General features: G+C 29.6%; 4 protein-coding genes across 4 annotated transcripts; all 4 read right to left on the bottom strand.

Annotated features, from left to right (window-relative positions):
* Positions 1-169: 169 nt before the first annotated feature.
* Positions 170-766, bottom strand: LOC123896484 (protein MAIN-LIKE 1-like). Its single transcript, XM_045946864.1, has one exon. It carries the CDS (start codon positions 764-766, stop codon positions 170-172), a length of 597 nt encoding a protein of 198 aa, XP_045802820.1.
* Positions 767-7,550: 6,784 nt separating this feature from the next.
* Positions 7,551-8,730, bottom strand: LOC123896483 (TIR-only protein-like). The gene is made up of 2 exons (XM_045946863.1): positions 8,306-8,730; positions 7,551-7,659 (listed from the first exon to the last, which is right to left on the bottom strand). Exons 1-2 carry the CDS (start codon positions 8,728-8,730, stop codon positions 7,551-7,553), a joined length of 534 nt encoding a protein of 177 aa, XP_045802819.1.
* Positions 8,731-11,560: 2,830 nt separating this feature from the next.
* On the bottom strand, positions 11,561-12,448 carry LOC123896482 (TIR-only protein-like). Its single transcript, XM_045946861.1, has 2 exons — positions 12,024-12,448; positions 11,561-11,642 (listed from the first exon to the last, which is right to left on the bottom strand). The coding sequence occupies exons 1-2, from the start codon at positions 12,446-12,448 to the stop codon at positions 11,561-11,563; spliced, it is 507 nt and encodes a 168-aa protein (XP_045802817.1).
* Positions 12,449-20,966: 8,518 nt separating this feature from the next.
* LOC123896481 (TIR-only protein-like) lies at positions 20,967-22,767 on the bottom strand. Its single transcript, XM_045946860.1, has 3 exons — positions 22,262-22,767; positions 21,869-21,942; positions 20,967-21,067 (listed from the first exon to the last, which is right to left on the bottom strand). The coding sequence occupies exons 1-3, from the start codon at positions 22,747-22,749 to the stop codon at positions 20,967-20,969; spliced, it is 663 nt and encodes a 220-aa protein (XP_045802816.1). The 5' UTR covers positions 22,750-22,767.
* Between the last annotated feature and the right edge of the window lie 1,256 nt (positions 22,768-24,023).

Genomic DNA, 24,023 nt, shown 5'->3' with positions numbered 1-24,023 from the left:
ATAGAGATTTAGAAAGAGTCTCTTCGAAGACTATAATTTACCACGTTATTTCATATTATAGAATCAAAAAAATAAAAAACAAAAAATAAAAGTCCTAAATATCAAACGAAAAAAATATATCATATAATTTGAAAATAAGTTTGTTGTTTTTTGAGAAAATGCATCAAATTTAAAGGATATTAAATACCTGTAAAAGTGACGCATATCCAGCGAGCCCCTTTGTGGTAAAGACAGAAGCATCATTCAAAGTGTCATATAATTCAACCAACGCAATAGCACCCCAAGCAAATCTACCACATGTAGACAAAACCCTAAACATCGGTAGATATTTTTCATCTACGCGTGTAAAACTCTTGTCAGTGCAAATGGTACAGCCGACCAACAACAACAAATACGACCTAGCAGCACAATCATAATTCTTAACTTCACACTGCCTTATGTAGTTATCAAATAGCCATTGTTGAGAAAAATATCCACCTCGCTGCTTTCTTGTCTCTCTGGTCGCATACTGAAGATTGACACCCAACAAATCAGCTGCAAGTGCCGCAGCTTCTTCCTCCGTGAACGATGACGGTGTGTAAAAGTCACCCCTAATCGGAATATGCAACAAACAGGCAACATCATCCAGTGTAATTGTCATTTCACCGAATGACATGTGAAATGACGATGTCTCTGGGTGCCATCTCTCAACAAATGCTGATATAAGATTCGGATCGACCGTGTTCAAACTGGTCCGCTCAAGTGGACTCAACCCAGATGCAGTCATCCAACCTTCAACAATTGGTGGATGTTGATTAGGAACCCAATCGGCCAGTTTGCCACCGAGAGATGCTATCTTTAATTCAATTCTTGGTCCATGACGTTCCTACATTATATGACAAAGGATTGTAAATAAGTTTATCACAATTACAACTTTTTTGGTCATATTATGGGTGACAGAAACCAGAGAATAGCGTAGTAATTAAGTGAACAAAACAAAACAAATGCAATAAGGCAGCAAGTAAGTGAACAAAACAAATGCAATAGCTATTTATAAATAATACTAGGTTACGAGTGTTACCAAAACATTAAGTGAATTTTTTCATAATTTTTGACATGAGATTCTTTCCCCAGACATTGATCATAAGATACATCCTATTGCTATACATTTCATTGAACTTTAACTAAAACTATAAATAAAAATTGATTACCTCGCCAAACCATACATGACGAGCAACGTGCTCATGATACCGTGTCAGAAGACTAGTATCAATCGGTCCTCCAGGCCACACCACAGGCTGCACCACAGGTGGCAGCTCCGGCACAAGCTCCTCCTGCTGCTCCTCTTGATCCTCCGCCTGGCGCCGTAGAAACTCTTCATGTCCGAGATCTTCGGAACGCCTAATTATACCATCGCGTCCTCTGATACGCGCCACTGATAAAAAAAACAACATTCATTAATAAAAAAATGCAAATACAGTTTAAAAATGCATACCGGAACACTTGGGTTTGAGTATTCCGGTATGCAAATATTAACAAGCGAAACAGATGAGAAATTTTCATACCAGAACTCTTTTTTCAAGTGTTCCGGTATGAATATTCATACCGGAACACTTGAAAAAAGAGTTCCGGTATGAATATACATACCGGAATACTTAAACGAAAGTGTTCCGGTTTGAATATGCATACCGGAACACTTGAAAAAAGAGTTCCGGTTTGTTATCGCCACTTACTCTCTCGATTTCCTCTTTCACAACACCGGAACACTTTTTTGAGATGTGAGTGGAAAATGAATTTTTTTTACGGTTTTACTTTATATACGAGAGCATTTTCGTCATTAAAAAATTTGTGTTGGGGTAGATGGAAGATTGTCGGGGTAAAAAAAAAGAATTTCTATCCAGCAAAACGGGAGTGGTTATGGTGCATAAGCTTTTTCCTTATGCACCATGCATAAATAATGAAAATTGCTTAATGCACCCCCCAAATACTTAGCGCACCCCAAATTTTCTCGCGCGCCCCCAATTTTTTTCTCACGCACCCCCCAAATTTTCTCGCGCGCCTCCAAAACCATTTTTGTTGTGGAATGGTTTCAGATTAGATGTACTTATAATGTCAAGACCATTTTTACCGTCGAATGGTTTTAGAAGGTTGTAATCCAAAACCATTCTGCTTGTGGAATGATTTTGTGTTATTTATGTTGGGGGTGGGGGTGCGCTTAGCAATTTGGGGGGCGCGCTAAGTAAACTAGGGGCGCGATAAGCAATCTGGGGGTTGCGCTAAGCAATATGTGAGGCGCATTATGCAAACTGGGGGGCGCGCTAAGCAATCTGGGGTACTTATGCATAGTGTGCATAAGCCTTATTTATGTACCATAACTTATGCCCAGCAAAACAATAACCTGAAAGATATGGAATTAATCAATTAGGATAGCGTGGAAAAGTGGGTTTCCCCACTACTTAACCCTGAGGATATATAAGAACATATAAGAAAAGAATAAACATAAATTAGTATAACTTACCCGTGCATTTGCACGGGTTAAGGTTCAATGAAAAATATAGATATTTTTTTGACATATGAAAAATATGAATTATTAAATTTTCAATATTTTGTGGGTTTTTTAATTATTTGTAAAATTAATTTTATATTTAATGTAATAATTTATTTAAATATGATAAATGATCCAAATTTTGGAGATTTTAATGAGAAATGGTAGAACGGAGAGTGATACTCCACTCCCCGTTCCCAACCCACATGTTTGTATATTTGTTCTTTTATTTTTATAAAAAAGGTCATTAAGCAGAAACTAATCTAACGGTTAATATATATTAGTTCTTAATCGTCATCTCTCTCCTTTAGACATTTGTTTTCTTCTGGAGTATTTTAGCCCATGTCCCCGTGTGAAAAAATTTCACATTTGTGTAAGTGTAATGAACAGTAGAATTATTTGTCATTTGCTTGACACAAAAAAAATTTATATCATTTTTTTTATGCATATCTCATTTGTTAATGGTGCAAATTTTAAAAAATTTATCTATTTGTTTATCTTACAGTGATATTTGGAAAATAAAAACAAAGTAATACATGGTATTATTACTTTTAATTCTTTCTTTTTTTATATATAATAAAATCATTGTTACTTTCCTTACTTTCAATTGATATTTATCGTATTTTTTATATAATAAAATCTACAAATGTATGTCCCACCCCGTGTAAGTTATTTTTTGCTTAATACCTCCATGTAGATTATTTTTTTATCAATACCCCCTATTGTAATATTATGTTTGGTATAAATCACTATGTAACTTTTTTTTATTAATAAAATTAATAAAATAATAAAATAAAATAGAAAAATAATCTATGAAGTCAATTACTTTATTCCTTTTATATTTCAGACAATCACACCATTTTCTCTGTTCGATAAGTATGAAGTTTAAGAATAACTTTTTTTGTGAACAATTAAATTACTATTTTTATTTTTTTTATATTCCTTTTAAGGTGAGTATTTTTGTTCAGAGATTCTTAAGCCTTCAATTTCTCAGTTCCACATTTGGCCAATTCGTTCTATATAATTTTTTTTTATAAGCAATTCGTTCTATAGTATAGTCCTTCGAGGAGTTTATATTATTTTATCAGTATATTTGTTAAATATCACATGAAAAATGAAAGCTAGTATACATTTGTGTATCATGCATGTATCTGCTAAGTTTGAAAAGAAACCACCAAAGTCTCAACCAATAAACTTAGCTTGAAAGGATTATATATAGCATTATCAAACCCATTAAATCAGCGGAGTGATTAATTCGTTCAAAAAAAAAATAGTCAATTTTTGGACTCATTCTCCACCGATCCTTTTGTTTATCATCATCACAATTAACCCAACAAAGATGCTCTATTTAAATGGATTGTCCACGTAGATTTGTTTTCTTGAGAAAAAACTCTTGTGGTATATATATAAAAAAATATTACGTAAAAAAACTCCAGTGTTTGGTATATATAAAATTTCATATATAATACTTTCACAAAAAAAAAAATCATGTATAATATTATGTATTATATATATATATATATATATATATATATATATATATATATATATATATATATATATATATATATATATTAATGAGATATAATTATTTATATTTGAATTTGAGTTATTTCCTTTTAAAATTATTTTTAATAGGTGCATTAAATACGATTTATAAACAATAATTGAGAAATGATTGAATTTCCAAATTTGCCAAAGATTCTAAGTAAAATGATATCATCATGTATTAGAGAAATTGCAAATGCCTTCATAGTTAGCCACAGGAATTGGAGAAATATTAGAATGTCACATAAGACATAGATCAATGAAATGATGCCACATAGGAATAAGACTATGAGAGAGAAACTCCTAAACATATAAATAATAGATGTCTATTGTCTTTTTAGTTTTAACATTTTTTTTTTGAAGAAGTAGTTTTAACATATTTGTTTATTATTATGGTTTTATTACATGTAATTATCTTATTGAATGTGCCTAACCATTAATTGTTGGGTGAGTACTCACCTAAGAATTTTTCTGGATGGATTCAAATTTTCATTGACCATCTTAATGATCTCTTAATTATTTTGTGCAATAATTTTAATGATAATTATTTCATACTTTTTTTTCCTTTTATGTGAATTCATATTTGCTTTGACTAATGTTTTATTGACACAATATGAATATTAACGAAAATGTTATCTTTTCTAGATTGTTTTTTTGGTGTTTTTTTGGTGTTTTTTAGTTTTATTCTGGACATATTGTATCTCTTTGATGTTCTGCTATCATATAAGGACAGGACTGAGCTTATGAGCACCATGCTTAAAGTTGAACTTTGGTTTTTTTGAGGCTCTTATGTACCAGACTTTGCTTGTATTGTGTTTTAGCACTTCTTGTGCTCTTTTCTCTATTTAATTAAAAAAATTGCTTTTCCAAAAAAAATTATGTTATATTTTCTAAAGAATTGAATTCATTTAAGTAGAAATATTTCAAAATTGCCATTAATATATTTTTTATTAAAATAAAATATTCTCTAATATATTTTTTATTAAAATAAAATATTCTCTCAATTTATTTTGAATTTAAAATTAAATTTCAAAATCATAGAATATTATTATTATCACATCACATATAATCATGATTCATTTTGGTTATGTCTTCAACGTATTTTATTTTTTATAGCCATTGTACCCAAGAAAAAACCTAATAGGAAATAAATCATGGACCCTGTTAATATTAGATTGATACGTTTTATAATTAATATATTTAATCATTATGGTATTTAATTTGAATTCATTTAAGTGTATGTGTTTCAAAATTGGTATTAATATGTTTTCTAATTAATTGAAAATTTTCATTCTTGTAACAAAAAAACATTCTTTCCATTAACTTTGAATTTAAAATTTCAGAACCATAAAGTCAAAATAAACAATAATTCAGAACCATAGATGACTCATAGCATGCCATTTTTCGATGTTCTTTTTTATCAAGTTTTTTCTATGTGAATAATAAACAGGTTTATTTTGCATATAAAAATAAAATAGACAGATTTATTTTGCTTATATTAATAGAACAATAACAATAGTTGATACTGCTAAATTCTAATTTGTATAAGGAATATTGTCATTCTTCTACATGGATCTGCAAATAAAAAATTATATCTCAAAATTAGTACGATTATAATTATTTATAAACATCATTTAAGTACAAAACTTATATCAACAAAAAAATGTAGTAGAAAGATGTAAATTAAAGATATATACCAACACATTGCAATTTGGATCGTCGGCTTCACTACTACAAATAAAACAATGAAGAGTCACGAAAATTATAAACATGTGTAATGTTCATCCAAAGACTTCTTATAGAATAACAAAGAGACATACCTGAAATGTGATTGTAATGTTCATCAAAAGACCTCTTATATAGAATAATAAACATGGGTATATAAGTAATTTGCCCAAAATGTGTAGTTAAAACCATTACTAAAAATTAATTAAAAATATATTGATTCCTTTTTTGGAATATATCAATGTTTTACACAAAATAAAAATAAAAATTTCACACAAATGAATTATTTGGACGTACATGAATAAAAAAAATATTAAATTTGCATAACTAATTAATATAGAAATTAGACTAATAGTTAGTTGGTCAGTGGTGATTGACGTTGAACTTGACCCGAACCAGATTAAATTGGTGGTGAAAACAAAAAAAATATAGAAATTAGTAATTTTTCGAAATTCATAAAAAATTGATTTTTTTTTTTGAAATAATATATTATAATCTATAATTACTTTTTTTTTATTTTAACCATTTTGATCTAGCTAATGCAAAAACTTATATAGTAAGACAATAATTAATAATTAATTTTTTTAAATAAGCTAAGAATCTCGTAAAATTGGAATATATTGAATGCTAATAATGTGTAAAATAAACCGATTCTTTTCATGAATCAATATCAATAATTAATACTGAAACAGTAATTTTTCGAACAATAGTCTTGTAATCTTGTATTAAATTATTTCCTTTTAATTACGAACAAAAGAATTTGTTTCTTTTTAATTTTTTTTCTAATTGCTTTGCTATTCAATTTTCATGAAATCTTCTAATATTAATTAAGATTGATTTAATTACGTAAAAAAAAAAATTGAGCATAGGAAATTTTTATATTTATTATTGAGGATTAATGACTAAAGAAGAAAGCACAGAATGATGACACGTCAACAAAATGATTTGAGAGAATGCCACGTGAGATTAAATTTCTTGAGAGGATGTCATCTAATAAATTGATCATGAGAGAGAAACTCTCAAACATATAAATAATAGATTGATTCATTTACTTTTTACCAAATATACCAAGCTTTCTAAGATCAATGTTCGGTATACTTTCGGCCAGACATCACTAAACTGTTAGAGCAAAATTTGTTCAGACAATATCTCATTCGTTTAATTTTTTGATGATAACAGGAATTTAACTCAGTAAAAGGAACAATTGAACTAACTGTATGTTCAAGTGGGTAGGTATAAGAAACATTATTCCTAAAAGGTTATCAAAACACTTTTCATAATACCAACAATATTCTTGATTTTTTTAGTAACAATAAAAATCTTTTATTAACAAACTCAAAATAACATAAGACACATTCTTTTTAGCAGCAAGAATCTTTTATTAACAAACTCACCATAACATAAGACATATATTTTTTAATTGCACATAAGTTAGACACAGGCAGGCGCGGAACGTGCTTGCCTGGTCCACTAGATATATATAATTACTATTTTATTTCATGGACAAATTATTAGATATATCAGGCCGTCATTAACAACTGTAATTAAAATTGTATTATTATTTTTCATATAAAGAATTAATACAATGAAAGAATGTCAAGAATTAATCCCCATAATTTCTTGATGGTGAGCTTATGAGGTAATAATCTGATTAAATCAGCTATAAACAAATTTGAATTATTTGGTAAAGATCTAATATGAGACAAAAGTCACTTATTTTCTTCCCTAAAAATAATGGGTTAAATAGGTTTTTCTAAACAGGAATTGGCAAGTGTATATCCTTCATCTCCTCTTCATTCTCAAGTTCTATCATGTTTCCAATGATTATTTCCGAAGCATTGGTCACAAATTCGGACAAATTCCTGCATTTCACAATAAATAAAATGAATATGAGAAATTTATTCCTTAAACTTAAATCGAGTTACATATATATTTTTAATAGTATAAATATATGCATGCATAATTACTAATTAGAGATAAATTATGGGTTACATTTTTTTCCTTCCTGATATACATCTAATTGTATATATTTTTTTAAAATATTTATATCTGTTTATGGCAAGTGGATTCTCTTAATTTTTTTTGGTTCCTCAAGTGGTGTATATTTTCACCCAAAAGCCACCTTCTTATTCTTTTCTTCTTCGCTCTCCTCCCAATTCACTTTTTTTTTAAGAAATCAGATATCCTCGTAAAGAATATAATCTTTCGAGTTTAGTGAGATTCAAATGAGTGAGAAACTCATCATAAGTATTTTAGGGCTAGCTACTGATGTTCATGTCTGAGATCGAACTCAAGACATTGGTTAAACTAAGAGACTCGAAACATCTCATCTAAGCGCTCACAATATAGTTAATTATATATTATTGCTTAGAGAAAAAACTTAGTAATAATCTAGCATGAATATTGTCAAACACGCATCAATGTCAGACAAGCATCAAAATTGGTCAGTGTCATGTCCGGTGTGTTTGAGTTTGCGCTTCATAGGTAATAATTGGATATAATATATACCCTTTTGAAGAATTGTAGGTGAGTCCAACGATGTACTTAGCTTCATCAAGAGCCCATCTAAATCTCCTATGTTCCTCCTTCGACCATTTTGCATTATTAACAACCCTCAATTGAGAAGGATTAACATCACAAAATATAGGAATAACCTTCTTCTTAAGTGCCGTTAAAAGTGCAAGTTCATGAAGACAAAAATAAGACTCACAATAACGTGGTGAAAAAACCGCTACACCAATCTTACACTCCATGATTCCATTGTTTATTTTCTCAAACAATTTATCACCCGGTTTCATGCTCTTTTCATCCAAGAAAGGGTTCATACCATGTCTTTTAAGGTTGTCATAAAGACGAGTTGCAACCGTTCTCTTCGTATCGGTGCTTCTATGGTTTAGAAATACATCACTTGGTTCCATTAATCTTGTTGCCATAATTTGAGTTGCTTTTCTATGTTGGTTGAATAAGTTTCTACTTATTGCCAAAGAAGTTTGCATGTTGTGAGATTAACGAAGTTTAAGTTGTGTTTGCCCTAGTTAATTTGTTATTTGCAATAGTTAAGCTTAATTAATGTATTGTTTATAAAGTTTTGTATGTGATGAATAAATGATGAATATCTAAATATTGAATTGATGGAGAGAATTTAGAGGGCTTGCCGGGTTGGTATTATCTTTGCATTTACTACTACTTTGGTATTTATAGGAGAAAATAATTTCTATTTCCACATTTTTTGAATTTAAAATTTTTTAATTAGTGGGATATTCATTCAAGTTTTACCTTGGAGACCAAGTTGATTATTAATTTGAAAACTTTGAAAAAATATTGAATTTCAAAAGTTTTTTCCTAACGATTTTGGAGTAGTATATATGGAAATTAAACAAGTGAAACTAATCTTTGACTCACTCAAGGCAACATACTCATCAAACACGTTATATGGTTATTTTCTATTACTCTCAATATTTTCTTAGTTTATATATGTGAACACTGAATATGAATATTTATAGCTTATAGTCTCATACTTATGAAGTTGATTTTTTTATTTTTTTTTTGACACAATGAACTTGAAGTTCATTATTTGAATGACACAAAACGTACTTTTCCGTACTAGTATTATATGATTTGGAAAAATAATGGAACAAGATGAACAAGATGAAAACAAAATGTTTGTGTCTTGTCCCCCATGATCATTTTCTATTTCATAGGTTCAAAGTAATTTCGTCTTGTCTGCGCCAAGAATTAATGTTTTAATTTGCATTATCGAATTATCAAAAAAAAAAAAATTGTATTATCAACATATTGAAATTCTTTTTATAGTCAACCAACCATATATATGTGTCAATTAATTGATTACTTGGTATATAAACATATTTGGCGGGATGCAACTCTAATTATTACTAGGGGGTTTCTTCCTTTGACCATTTCAATTTCAAGTCATCACTTGTCACAATTTTCCATATGCATTTTGTTAATTAACTTGTTCATGAAGGAATTCTATATATAAATATAATTGATAGTATCCAACTATGTCTTCATTTTCCATACATAGCCAATATTTTTTGGTCTCTTTTTTTTGAGTTGTGTAAATTATGGATCGTATCCAACTTTTTTCTTTTCTTTGTTCTTTCTGAGTTGTATAGGATCATAAATTCAATCTTACTATCTTTTCTTTTGTTCATGAGAATATCAATTTTTCTTACTAAAATTTTATGAGTTATGATCATTGATCAAACTTTGCCAGTGTTTGTTCATGAACACTATGAACATTTGGTATAATAATCTTTCTCTCTATTCTTCCTCTCTTGATCAAGGCATATTTAGAAGTAAGTTTATCTCTCGAAAATCTCTTGAATATGACTCTAAAAAATGAGATGCTAAATTAATATACTAATTTCATGAGTTGTGTAGTTATGAAATTTACTATTTTTTTTTTTTAATGTGTGAATAATAAGTTTCAAGTATGGACAAATTATACTAGCCGATCACAATAATCCATAACTGTTAGGTTGTTAGAAGTGTTAGTTACAACTGTTGGTTAGTTAGTTATCAAGTTTGTTAGATTACTTGCATAATTAGTTACAAGTGTTGGTTAGTTAGTTAGTTATCATAGTTGGTTATCAAGTGTTGGTTTTGTTCTTGAGCTTGCACTGCCCAAACCTTGCACACTGCAAGCTTGGCTTCGTGCTCTAACGGAATTACTACCTCAAAAGAATATATATATTTTTTTACGGGACCTAAAAAGAATAGTTAGAAACCAAAAGATACTATTTCATTTTGAAAAAAAAAAGAAACAGAGAAACTGGAACAAGTTTTGCTTCAACCGAACTTTAGGGGCATTTTGGTCATTTCTTGTATAAAAAATTATTGGGAAAAATAAACCAATCTATCTCGTCGAAATGATCGAAATGCATATATAGTTCGCGAGATTCCGACAACAATTCACCGAGTTAGAGTCATTTTAATTTTATGACTTACTAGCCACCATACAGGGCGCATTTCGCGCCTGTCTGTGTCTATTATGGAAACTTATGTAAAAAAAAAAGACATTCCTTACTACATGTCTTATGTTAATGATGAGTTTGTTAATAAAAGGTTTCTGTTGTTAAAAAAAAAAAACTGGTGAAATTTTTTGACTATTATGCTTAAAAAGTTTGTGTCTATTATGCTTAAAAAAAGATTTTTGTCTATTATGCAAACATGTCTTTTATTGCTATTATGAAAAGTACACACCAAAAATACTACTTCGTTGTGTTAATATACCACCGTCAACAATACTAAAAATTAATATACATGGAACAATGGATTTAATATAACAACTTTATAGATTTAATAAGTTTAAATTACATGACACTTTACAATAATTTCACTTTTTTTATCCATTCACAATAGTTTCACTTATATTTTAACAATATAATTTATAACAAATCTTTAAGTAATATATTTTAAATAAATTTCTATCTTTGTATAATATCAAACTTTAATATTAAGAAAAAAATCTGTTTGGGAAAGAGGGTGTTTTCAAAATGGTATTATTTACATATAAAGAATTAATACAATGAAAGAATGATTAAAAAAATACAATGAAAGAATGTCAAGAAGCCCCATAATTTCTTGATGGTGAGCTTATGAAGCAATAATCTGAGTAAATCAGCTATAAACAAATTTGAATTATTTGGTAAATCTAATATGAGAAAGTCACTTATTTTCTTCCCTATTATGTATTAATGGGTTGAATTAGTTTTCTAAACAGGAATTGGCAAGTGTAGTTCATCTCCTCTCCATATTCTCAAGTTCTATCATGTTTCCAATAATTATTTCGGAAGCATTAGTCACAAATTCGGACAAGTTCCTGCATTTCACAATAAATAAAGTGAATATGAGAAATTTATTCCTTTTTTTTTTTTTTTGATAAGCAAGATATATTATAATGGAGTACAAGGGGTACTCGAACCCTTACAATTCAAAGTCAGAAATTAAATTCGAGTAATTTATTCCTTAAACTTAATTCGAGTTACATATTTTTAATAGTAAAAATATATGCATGCATAATTACTAATTAGAGATAATTAAATTATGGGTTACATTTTTTCTTTCTTCTAGATATACATCTAATTGTATATTTTTCTCGAGTTATTGTTGATGTCGACGTGTCAGTGTCCGTGTCATGTCCGGTGTGCATGTGTTTGTGCTTGATAGATAATAATTGGATATAATATATACTCATACGTACCCTTTTGAAGAATTGTAGGTGAGTCCAACCGTGTACTTAGCTTCATCAAGAGCCCATCTAAATCTCCTATGTTCCTCCTTCGACCATTTTGCATTATTAACAACCCTCAATTGAGAAGGATTAACATCACAAAATATAGGAATAACTTTTTTATTAAGTGCCGTTAAAAGTGTAAGTTCATGGAGACAAAAATAAGATTGACAATAATGTGGTGAAAAAACCGCTACACCAATCTTACATTCAATGATTCCATTGTTTATTTTCTCAAATAATTTATCACCCGGTTTCATGTTCTTTTCATCTAAGAAAGGGTTTATACCATGTCTTTTAAGGTTGTCATAAAGACGAGTTGCGACCGTTCTCTTCGTATTGATGCTTCTATGGTTGAGAAACACATCACTTGGTTCCATTAGTCTTGTTGCCATAATTTCTGTTGCTTTTCTTTGATGGTTGAATAAGTTTCTGCTTATTGCCAAAGAAGTTTGCATGTTGAGAGATTAAAAAAGTTTGAGTTGTGTTTGCCCTAGTTAATTTGGTATGTACTATGTAGTTAAAATAAATTTTTTGTTTATAAAGTTCTGATGGAGAGAATTTAGAGGGGTTTGCCGGGTTGGTATTATCTTTGCATTTATTACTACTTAGGTATTTATAGGAGAAAATAATGGAACAAGATGAAAACAAAATGGTTGTGTCTTGTCCCCCATGTTCATTTTCTATTTCATAGGGTCAAAGTAATTTCGTTTTGTCTGCGCCAACAATTAATGTTTTAATTTATTTTTTGTGTTTTAATTTGCATTATATCGAGTTATCAAAAAAAAATTGCATTATCTCATTTGATTGACTTTTTATAGTCAACATAGATATGTGTCAATTAATTAACTATTGTCTCCGGTCCTTTTTATAAGAACACTTTGAGAAAATTTTTTTGTCATTTTTATAAGAAACTTTGACCAATTCTCAAATGTTTTAAATGCTCAATTTCATTTATGCTTTTATTTATTATGAGAGAGAATTTAAAAATAAGTAAGTTAGTTGAATAAAGAATAATTAAATAAATCTATACATGAAATACATTCAAATTTGTAAAAGTATTAAATGAAAATAACTGGGTTAAATATGCTTCCTTAATCTTTGTATAATTTTTTTCAAATTGTTACTTATAAAAAAGACGAGAGGGAGTTTATAAACATATTTGGCGGGATGCAACTTTAACTATTACTATAGGGGGTTTCTAGAAGCACACCAATATTGTTCAATCTCTCTCCGTCTCTCCGGTCTTGTACTATCTTCCACTTCAATTTCAAGTCATAACTAGTCACAATGTTCAATATCTAGAAGCACACCAATATTGTTCAATATCTCTCTATCTCTCCGGTCATGTACATCTTTCACTTCAATTTCAAGTCATAACCAAAAGTTTTCCATTTTTCATATATACATAGCCAAAAGAACTCACTGTATCCCCCATCACCTACTTTCTCTCATCTACCTGCTAGTGCTGCAATTGAGCCACGCGATAAGAGGTAACAAAACTGGAAAACAGAAAGATAGCATTGCTTGATCCTTTGAGGTAAGAAAAGAACGTTTTAGGATCTCGGTCACCGCCACAAACAACTAGCGGACTAACGAAGAAAAAGAAAAAAAACTCAATTCTTCCGCCGCAGCCTACCGGACAGATAATTTGAGATGCGACCAAGACAGTTCGGCTGCAGAATAGTCCTATACCTCAAAGGATTAAGGTTCAACACCGCCAGACCACTATCAGACCTAAAGAAGCAGCACAGCCAACAGAATCCTCCGACCTGAAATAGAAGCCAACAGACAGCAAACACATAGCATACGTATAACATAGAGAGAGGGGCATTTTGGTCATTTTGTGTCTAGAAATTATTGTAAGAAAATTATTTAGTGTCGTATCATAAATTTATAAAAAAAAAATTTGATTGATTAAAAAGAAGTAACAAAGGTACAATTGGTGAAACATAATTTTTTTTCCCTACGATATTGTGCAGATTCTCTAAAAACAATGTAAACACAAAGGAGATTTCATTAGAAAGTTTTAACGGTTCATTTGCTTCAACCGAACTTTAGGGGAATTTTTATCATTTCGTGTCTAGAAAATTATTGTGAAAATAACCCAATCTATCTCGTCGGAACGATCGAAATGCATATATGGTTCGTGAGGATTCCAACAACAATTCATCGAGTTCTTTCATGCAGGTGGTCTTCGAGCACAACGTTCTTTCATGCAGCTCATATGATTTGTTGTTGTGTGGGTTGTGTGGACCGAAAGAAACCACAAATTGTTCAGAGGTTCAGCAAACTCAGTGCATCACATGTTGGACAAGATTAAGACTTTTTCCTACAGGTGGTTGAAAGCGACGAGTAATACTTTAACTTTGAACTGTCATAGCCGGTGGTCTAGTCCTATGCTTTGTTTGGGCCTTGTTTAGTTTCTTTCGGTTCATGTATCTTGACTCTTTGTAACCTTACTTAGTCTTTCCTGACAACCGGCCATTGCACAATTTCGCACCAGATTTTTAAACTCACAGGACAAGCAAAAAATAAGTGATAGATGACTCTACAATCCCACAACCTCCTATACATTGAACCTCCTATACAATTTTGCATGACTTTCCAAGCGAACACCGATACTTCAGTCAAATGACTTTATTCCACAATTGTTTTGACTGAAAATCCTCCTCGCCTCTCTATCCATTTATCGCTTATTTGTTAACTCATTCTATTCCGATAGCATTGTATATCCATAAAGATATTATTTGGAACAAGTTTGCTCTTTCTTTTTAATATAAATTAAAAGAAAAATAAGATTTGGTTACAACAAGGTCCAAAGATGGGGGAGTACAATATTTACTAATAATTCCAAGAAAAACAATACAAGAATACAAGAGGGAAAGAACAAGAAGATCAACACACCATATAATGTGAGAAGAAAACAGGCCCACAACCCTCAAGATCTCCAAGATTAATTCAGGCTCTCCAAGACACGATTGGTTGGGTGTTAATGGTCCTTTGTCCAATGTTGTTAATGAGCATGTGATGCAATTTTGTAATGTTTATGCTTTTTGTAAAGATGTTCGGTCAGTCTTACAAATAATTTGGTTGTCTTGTTATCGGAAACCACGGAAAGAGAGAAACAACATGCGTGTTTTTTACCCGTAAAACTCCGTCTGTAGAAATTGATTCGTTCGATAAGATGAAATGTGTATTGTGGTGGTGGTGGTTAAAGTCTAGGAAGAAAGATTTTGTTTTTTATCTGAATATGTGGTGGTCTTACCCCTTTACTTCTTTGGGGGTTCACATTAGTTAAAGAGGTTATTGTAATTTTATATATTCTCTTCCTGATTCTTTGTAAATTTACTTTTGTGAAGCACACCCTTGTGCTTAACTCTATTTATATATATTTCATTTGGCTTCTTAAAAAAAACATTTTATTCTAAATAAATTTTATATCTTAATATAATTACGAACTTAAATATCAAACAAAAATAAATGGACTCGTGCGATTGTATGGATATTTTAGTAGTTATAATAATAATTCTAACACTCACTTGTTTGTTAAATTGTTCATTTTGATTTTCTCTATTATTTTGTTTTGAAAAATATTATTTCAACACAAATTTTCAAATAAAAATACGATAAATCTACATATCCATATAACTTTTTGATTTTTTTAATACATTTTACACGCTTCGAAAACCGTATATAAAGAGGAAGCAGAATACAGATGTCGTATTTTTATCTAAAAAAATGTATTCATATAACATAGCTCTTTTGTTTCGGTAGCTAGAGTTCCACTATTTCTTTTTGACTCGTGTACCAGTGTCAATTGTCATTTAGGGGGCATTTGTTTCGCTTCTTAAAATAATATTCCCAGGATACTGGGGCTGAAAATAAATAAACCCACGTTTGGTATATTGGAACACAAAAAAAAAGCTCTGGAATAAAAAGTACCCAGGAACCTCAAACTACCCACGTTCTCCCCACGGTCTTCTCCAATTTATTCCCATGAGATGAGGGCTGAAATTTTGCTTTCCCAAGAACCATGAACCGATGTTCTGCTATGAAAACCCATTTTTACCCTTTGATTTATCCGCTCAATCTTCCCTCCAAAACAACTTCCACGTTGAAACAATTGCTTTATATTCTACTAAATTGTTTGTTCATCACCAACTTGCAATTTTTTCCGGGTTCTGGATTTCACCTTGTTGCTCCAGGTAATGCGATATGATCTACTTCTTTTAAACTCTTCCAATTTTTTCACTCTCAGATTTGTATGTTGTTGTTTGCTAGTTTTTTTTTCTTGATAATTTGTTGTTGTTTTCTATTATTAAAGATAATCATGTTTCTTCTTTGAATTACCCATTATTGCTTCTTCTTTTTTTAATGTAAATTAGTGTGAGAGTATGGTGAAAGAAACAAGGAGTGGAAGGGGAATATGGTTTTAGTTGATTATTGATATATTTTTCTTGGAACAGAGATGACTATCATTTGTTTGTTTGTATTTTTTTATGAGATAAAGATACAAATAAATTACACAATTTTTATTGTAATTTTTATTTTAAATGTACTATCATTGACTTTGATTTAAAAGTTTCATTAATCAAATATATTTGTGTTTGAGTTTATATTTGGAAATATGCACTTTATACTATGATTTTATTTATCATATATAATGTTATCAATTTTAACAAACACATACTTGTTGAGTTTTGTTGAATAGATGGACGGATCTTCTGAAAATCAAAGTGTAAAAAGCACAAAGCGACAATGGACTGCCGAATGTGAAGTAGTATATTTGGCATATTACCTTGCACCATTGACTATAGATCTCCTTCTCTACTATAATCATCTTCCCACCCAAAACCACTTGCACTTGGACCCGACATATCTTTGATTGCAGAATATTGTGATTTTAGACGTTTCACCCTTGATTAAATATGCTGGTTAGCTTTTAATGTGCAACCTGGAAATTTGTTGAGAATATATTTCTCTAATACTTTAGTATACCCAGATTTAAATGACCCTGCATCAGCCTTCCAACCATCATCTACCAATTTCAACAAACCTTGCATTAATACTGCATCTTCTTCATCTATTCATAACATTTACATTTTGCATTAAATTTATATTTCTAAACATATTTTCATTCGATGCAATTGGCTTGTTTGGAAAACCATTTCCACATTTTGATTCTTTGGATATTGTATTTGGAAAAGATAAAGCAGCTGGTAATGCAGCAGAAGATACTGTTGATATGCCTGCTCAGATATAGAGAAGAAACAGTTTGCATCAACTCACGGTGGAGGGCTGTTATGCTTATAACCAAAGACAACAACCTCTGTGATAGTTTTTTCGCTATGAATACTCTTGAATTGAGGAAGAAGTTTGAGTCATGCTGTTAAGTAACAATGGTTTTTAGTAGAATTTTGCATATTCACTATTTCGATTTTTGTATTAAGAAAAAAACTTAGGTTGGATTTGTCTTTGGTTATTTTATTGTTTAGTTGTTCTTATCATTGTTAAGTAAAAAACTCATGTACGAGTTGTCTTTTGAATCTTTTTATTTATTGAATTGTTGCTTTGGCTTTCATATTATTTGTCTGCTCTTATTGGTGAAATATTGCAGTTGCTGGTTGATCATCCAGTTTCTGTGTTTAGGGTACTAATGACCTACTCAAGCTAATGTGGTTTAGATTAGCATATGCTAACAATATGTTTCAAAGTATGGTAGTTTTTGGTTTTTATATTGGCTGCAATGCTTATTTCATGATTGTTAATGGATAGCCTTAAATAATATATATATATATATATATATATATATATATATATATATATATATATATATATATATATATATATATATATATATATATATATATATATATATATATATATATATATATATAGGGGTTTTCTAACTTAGACCCTAGTTAGGTCTAAGTTAGCAAGGTGCACCTTTTCAATTGGACCAAAATACCCATTCTTTTTAATTAATTAACCAAAATACCCATTAATAGACGCGGATCCAGTGTCGCGCGCGTACCGAAGGACCATGGTTACAGACCGTTGATTTCCATCAGACAGCCAAGATCTGATCTCATCAAGACTGTCTGATCAATCCGACAGCCCAGATCATCCTGATCCATCAGATTCCAGCGCGTGCGCCACACTGGATTACACCCTGGAGAGAAAAATTTGCTTTTTAAAAGTAGGACACGTGTCACACAATGGTTGGCTGGACGTGATTTTTGTTCATTTAATACTTTGAACTCAATTATTTCGTTGTAAATTAATTTTTTATTTTTTTATTTTTATACCAAAATTCATAATTTTTTTTTTCTACAAATAGAGACTTGGTTCGTTTGTTTTGGACACCGAAAAAAAAATGCAATTTTTCACTACCTTAATCTCATTTTTTGTCTACTAAATACGTTACTTGTGTGTTGTAATTTAACACGCACCACTCAACCAACTCACTGAAACCATTATACCAGGAAAATAGTAGATAATATTCTGGAACTTTTGGTATATTTTATGAAATTTTTGGAGACCTGAAACTATTTTTAGTTAATTAAATGAGATAAAACGGTAATTAAAAACTAATGTTTGCTTCTGAAACCATTTTACTGGTAGAATGGTTGCACATAGTTGTATTCTGAAACCATTTTACTGGTAGAATGGTTTCAATGAGTAATTTATTAATTGTGTTTGCTTCTGAAACCATTTATCTGGTACAATGGTTTCAGAGAGTTGTAATCTGAAACCATTTTGCTGGTAGAATGGTTTCAGTAAGTTGATTATTAGTTATTTGCTTCTGAAACCATTTAGCTTGTAGAATGGTTGCACATAGTTGTACTCTGAAACCATTTTACTGGTAGAATGGTTTCAGTCAGTAATTTATTAATTGTGTTTGCTTCTGAAACCATTTTGCTGGTAGAATGGTTTCAGTAAGTTGATTCTTAGTTATTTACTTCTGAAACCATTTAGCTGGTAGAATGGTTTCAGTGAGTTGATGTAAGGTAGTGAAAAATGAGATTAAGGTAGTGAAAAATTGGATTTTTTTTCTGTGTCCAAATCAAACGAACCAAATCTCTATTTGTAGAGAAAAAAAATTATGAATTTTGGTATAAAAATAAAAAATAAAAAATTAATTTACAACGAAATAATTGAGTTCAAAGTATTAAATGGAAAAAAATCACGCCCAGCCAATCAGACAGCGACACGTGTCCTGCTTTTAAAAAGTAGATTCTTCTCTCTCCAGGGTATAATCCAGTGTGGTGCACGCGCTGGAATCTGATGGATTCGGATGATCTGGGCTGTCTGATTGATCAGACAGTCTTGATGAGATCAGAGCTTGGCTGTCTGATGGAAATCAACGGCCTGTAACTATGGACCTGCGGTACGCGCGCGACACTGGATCCGCGTCCATTGATGGTAATTTGGTTAATTAATTAAAAAGAATGGGTATTTTGGTCCAACTGAAAAGGTGCACCTTGCTAACTTAGACCCAACTGGGTCTAAGTTAGCAGCCCCCATATATATATATATATATATATATATATATATATATATATATATATATATATATGAGTTAGGATCCGTTGACACCAGGTGTCAAACTTTAATTTGACACCAAATCTCAACCGTCTATTTCTTTTAATCAAAGGCTAATAATAGTTTCCTATATTAACTTATGTGTGTATCTATTTAGGATATTCCTTATTTTTAGGTTGCATATAAATTTGATTTGTTGTTCTACCAAAAAAAAATTTGATAAACGTTCTACCAAAAAAAAATTAATTTTTTTGTTCTACCAAAAAAAAAATTAATTTGCTGATCTACAATAGTAAATTGTTGTTATCCCCATCATTACTATTCTCCTCGTGTTTTCATTTTCCTTTGCTTAACTGTCAATGTCAATTGCAAACTATGCACATAAACAACCTACTACCAAACTCAATTTAATTAAAATGGTTTTCTATACTAAAACCGATAAAATTGAATTTTTATACCCATATATACCATGATTGACGATTCATATATGTACTTGCTTTCAATGATTTATAACCTATATGGCCAATATATTCCTAAACTCAATTCATACACCATGGGAATGAAAACGCAAAGGGGAATAGTAATGTTTGGGGAGATTGAATAACAATAAATCAATTTTTTTTCTAGAGCAACAATTTTTTTTTTTTTATTTGAACAATATTTTTTTTTTGGTAGAACAACAAATCAAATTTTTATGCAACCTAAAAATAAGGAATCTCCTAAATAGATACACACATGAGTTAATATAGGAAACTATTATTAACCTTTGATTAAAAGAAATAGACGGTTGAGATTTGGTGTCAAATTAAAGTTTGACACCTGGTGTCAACGGATCCTAACTCTATATATATATATATATATATATATATATATATATATATATATATATATATATATATATATATATATATATATATATATATATATATATATATATATATATATATATATATATATATATATATATATATATATATATATATATATATATTTTCAATAAAAACGCATAAACCATTAATCTTCATCGGTCTCAATAACATATCAAACGATTTTAGATTTTTGTAAAATTTAACATGGATGATCTATACGATATAAACTTTCAATCCAACGGTGAATTTTGTAAAATTTGTATTCGTTAAAGCGTTATTGAACGGTGTAATATTACTCAAATGTTACACCGGTGTAATTTAATCCCTCCCCATATATATATATATATATATATATATATATATATATATATATATATATATATATATATATATATATAATTTGCTTTGGTGTTTCATGATCTATGTGGAGACTAATCTATTATGCATATTAGTTTCAACTTATGCATAGTAGAATATGCTACTGTCAAAGTTTTGGTCAATTGTCAAAAGCTAAAAATTTAGAAACTAAAGCCATATAGCAGATGCTTGAATTATACTTAGGAACTAAAGCCATATAGGTATATTGATGTTTTTCAGATTTTAAATATTCTCTGAATTGGTTTTTTAAATTAAAAGATTTGACAGTGTTTTTCTTTTGATATAAGATTTTTTTTTTATATAAAATTGATATTGAACTGTGTTTATGGACTGAAATTTTTATTTATTTGTTTCACAACATTGTTGGTTTCATTGTATATTGATTAGGGGTATTTTGATAATTATAACATTAATTCTCATGAATATAGATTGCAAATCAAACATAGTTTAGTTATTCCTTGAAATTTTTTTAAGAAAAACTGCCCAGGAATAAAGTAACTAATCAAACACTTTTTTCCCTATTTTCTTGGGAGCAAGATTCCTACTTTTATGTTCCTAATAATCAATTGTGTATCCGCGAAACAAACACACCCTTAGATATAGGGGTATAACATCAACATGTGTATATATATATATATATATAGAATTACAATTTTATTTCATGGACAAATTTAGAATTACATATATCCGTCAATAACAACTGTAATAAAAAAATTATTATTATTATTATTATTATTATTATTATTATTATTATTATTATTATTATTATTATTATTATTATTATTATTTATATAAAGAATTGATACAATGAAAGAATGATTAAAATAAATACAATGAATGTCAAGAAGCCCTATATAATTTCTTGATGGTGAGCTTATTGAAGTAATAATCTAATTAAATCAGCTATAAACAAATTTGAATTATTTGGTAAAGATCTAATGTGAGACAAAAGTCACTTATTTTCTTAATGGGTTAAATTAGTTTTCTAAGCAGGAATTGGCAAGTGTATATCCTTCATCTCCTCTTCATTCTCAAGTTCTATCATGCTTCCAATGATTATTTCTGAAGCATTAGTCACAAATTCGGACAAGTTCCTGCATTTCACAATGAATAAAATGAATATGAGAAATTTTTTCTAACAAATAAATTTGAAAATATATTTACAGATAGTTTTTTTAAAAAAAATACATAGTATTAATCTGTAAAAAAAAGCACGAACATTCACCGAATTTGTTGTGTTCTCGTGTCAGACATGTGTCGGACACCAACACAATATTGATACTTATAACTACAAGGAATTATGATCATTTTTAAAATTTAATAGGGCCGACATATCAGTATCTGTGTCATGTTTGGTGCTCGAATTTGTGTCTGTGTTTCAAAGGTAATAATTGGATAAAATATAATACGTACCCTTTTGAAGAATTGTAGGTGAGTCCAACAGTGTACTTAGCTTCATCAAGAGCCCATCTAAATCTCCTATGTTCCTCCTTCGACCATTTTGTATTATTAACAACCCTCAATTGAGAAGGCTTAACATCACAAAATATAGGAATAACCTTCTTATTAAGCGCCGTTAAAAGTGCAAGTTCATGGAGACAAAAATAAGACTCACAATAACGTGGAGAGAAAACCGCTACACCAATCTTACACTCCATGATTCCATTGTTTATTTTCTCAAATAATTTATCACCCGGTTTCATGCTCTTTTCATCCAAGAAAGAGTTTATACCATGTCTTTTAAGGTTGTCATAAAGACGAGTTGCGACCGTTCTCTTCGTATCGGTGCTTCTATGGTTAAGAAAAACATCACTTGGTTCCATTAATCTTGTTGCCATAATTTGAGTTGCTTTTCTATGATGGTTGAATAAGTTTCTACTTATTGCCAAAGAAGTTTGCATGTTGAGAGATTAAAAAAGTTTGAGTTGTATTTGCCCTAGTTAATTTGGTATGTACTATGTAGTTAAGCTTAATTTATTGTTTATAAAGTTTTGTATGTGATGAATAAATGAATAAATGAATGAATATCTAAATATTGAATTGATGGAGAGAATTTAATTTGAAAGGGCCGGTAGGTATCTTTGCATTTATTACTACTTATGGTATTTATAGGAGAAAATAATTTAAATTTCCACATTTTTTGAATTTAAAATTCTTTAATTAGTGGGATATTCATTCAAGTTTTACCTTAGAGACCAAGTTGATTATTAATTTGAAAACTTTGAAAAAATATTGAATTTCAAAAGTTTTTCTTAACGATTTGGGAGTATATATGGAAATTAAACAAGTGAAACTAATCTTTGACTCACTCAAGGCAACATACTCATCACAAGTAATAACTAATGACTTTTCAAACACGTTTTATGGTTATTTCTATTACTCTTACAATATTTTCTTAATTATATATGTGAACACTGAATATGAATATTTATAGCTTAGAGTCTTATACTTTATACATGAAGTTGATTATTTGAATGACACAAAACGTATTTTCCGTATTATATGATTTGGAAAACAAAATGTTTGTGTCTTGTCCCCCATGATCATTTTCTATTTCATAGGTTCAAAGTAATTTCGTCTTGTCTGCGCCAAGAATTAATGTTTTAATTTATTTTTTGTGTCTTTTAATTTGCATTATGTCGAGTTATCAAAAAAAAAATATTTGCATTATCGCATTTGATTGACTTTTACTTAGTATATGTCAACATATTGAAATTCTTTTTATAGTCAACCAACCATATATATGTGTCAATTAATTGATTACTTGGTATATAAACATATTTGGCGGGATGCAACTCTAATTATTACTAGGGGGTTTCTTCCTTTGACCATTTCAATTTCAAGTCATCACTTGTCACAATTTTCCATATGCATTTTGTTAATTAACTTGTTCATGAAGGAATTCTATATATAAATATAAACCTAGAATATATCTCTATCTCTCCGGTATATGTTTTATTATGTACTCTATTATATAATTGATAGTAAATACTGAACCTAACGATATAATGATTTTTCTCTAATTTTGTGGACTAATTTGAAGGACTAAAAATATCTAATTTTTTATAAAAAGTTTTTAAAATAGGAACTACTCTTATAAAGTACAACATTATGGAGAACTAAAATAACCATTGAAATTTAATAGGGACTAAATTTGAAAAAACACGATTTTATA

Source organism: Trifolium pratense, linkage group LG7 (genome assembly GCF_020283565.1).
Source record: "Trifolium pratense cultivar HEN17-A07 linkage group LG7, ARS_RC_1.1, whole genome shotgun sequence".
In the NCBI taxonomy this organism is placed as follows: domain Eukaryota; kingdom Viridiplantae; phylum Streptophyta; class Magnoliopsida; order Fabales; family Fabaceae; genus Trifolium; species Trifolium pratense.
This window is presented reverse-complemented; position numbering and strand designations above follow the sequence as displayed.

What these genes read in the sequence shown, in the direction of transcription:
- LOC123896482 (XM_045946861.1), bottom strand. Translation starts at nt 12,448, where the DNA reads ATGGCAACAAGACTAATGGAACCAAGTGATGTGTTTCTCAACCATAGA. An exon ending in ACCTACAATTCTTCAAAAGG is followed by an intron (nt 11,643 to 12,023) that starts GTACGTATGAGT and finishes TGTGAAATGCAG; the next exon opens with GAACTTGTCCGAATTTGTGA.
- LOC123896481 (XM_045946860.1), bottom strand. Translation starts at nt 22,749, where the DNA reads ATGCAAACTTCTTTGGCAATAAGTAGAAACTTATTCAACCATCATAGA. An exon ending in ACCTACAATTCTTCAAAAGG is followed by an intron (nt 21,943 to 22,261) that starts GTACGTATTATA and finishes TGTGAAATGCAG; the next exon opens with GAACTTGTCCGAATTTGTGA. An exon ending in AGAACTTGAGAATGAAGAGG is followed by an intron (nt 21,068 to 21,868) that starts AGATGAAGGATA and finishes AATATTTAAAAT; the next exon opens with CTGAAAAACATCAATATACC.
- LOC123896483 (XM_045946863.1), bottom strand. Translation starts at nt 8,730, where the DNA reads ATGGCAACAAGATTAATGGAACCAAGTGATGTATTTCTAAACCATAGA. An exon ending in ACCTACAATTCTTCAAAAGG is followed by an intron (nt 7,660 to 8,305) that starts GTATATATTATA and finishes TGTGAAATGCAG; the next exon opens with GAATTTGTCCGAATTTGTGA.
- LOC123896484 (XM_045946864.1), bottom strand. Translation starts at nt 766, where the DNA reads ATGACTGCATCTGGGTTGAGTCCACTTGAGCGGACCAGTTTGAACACG.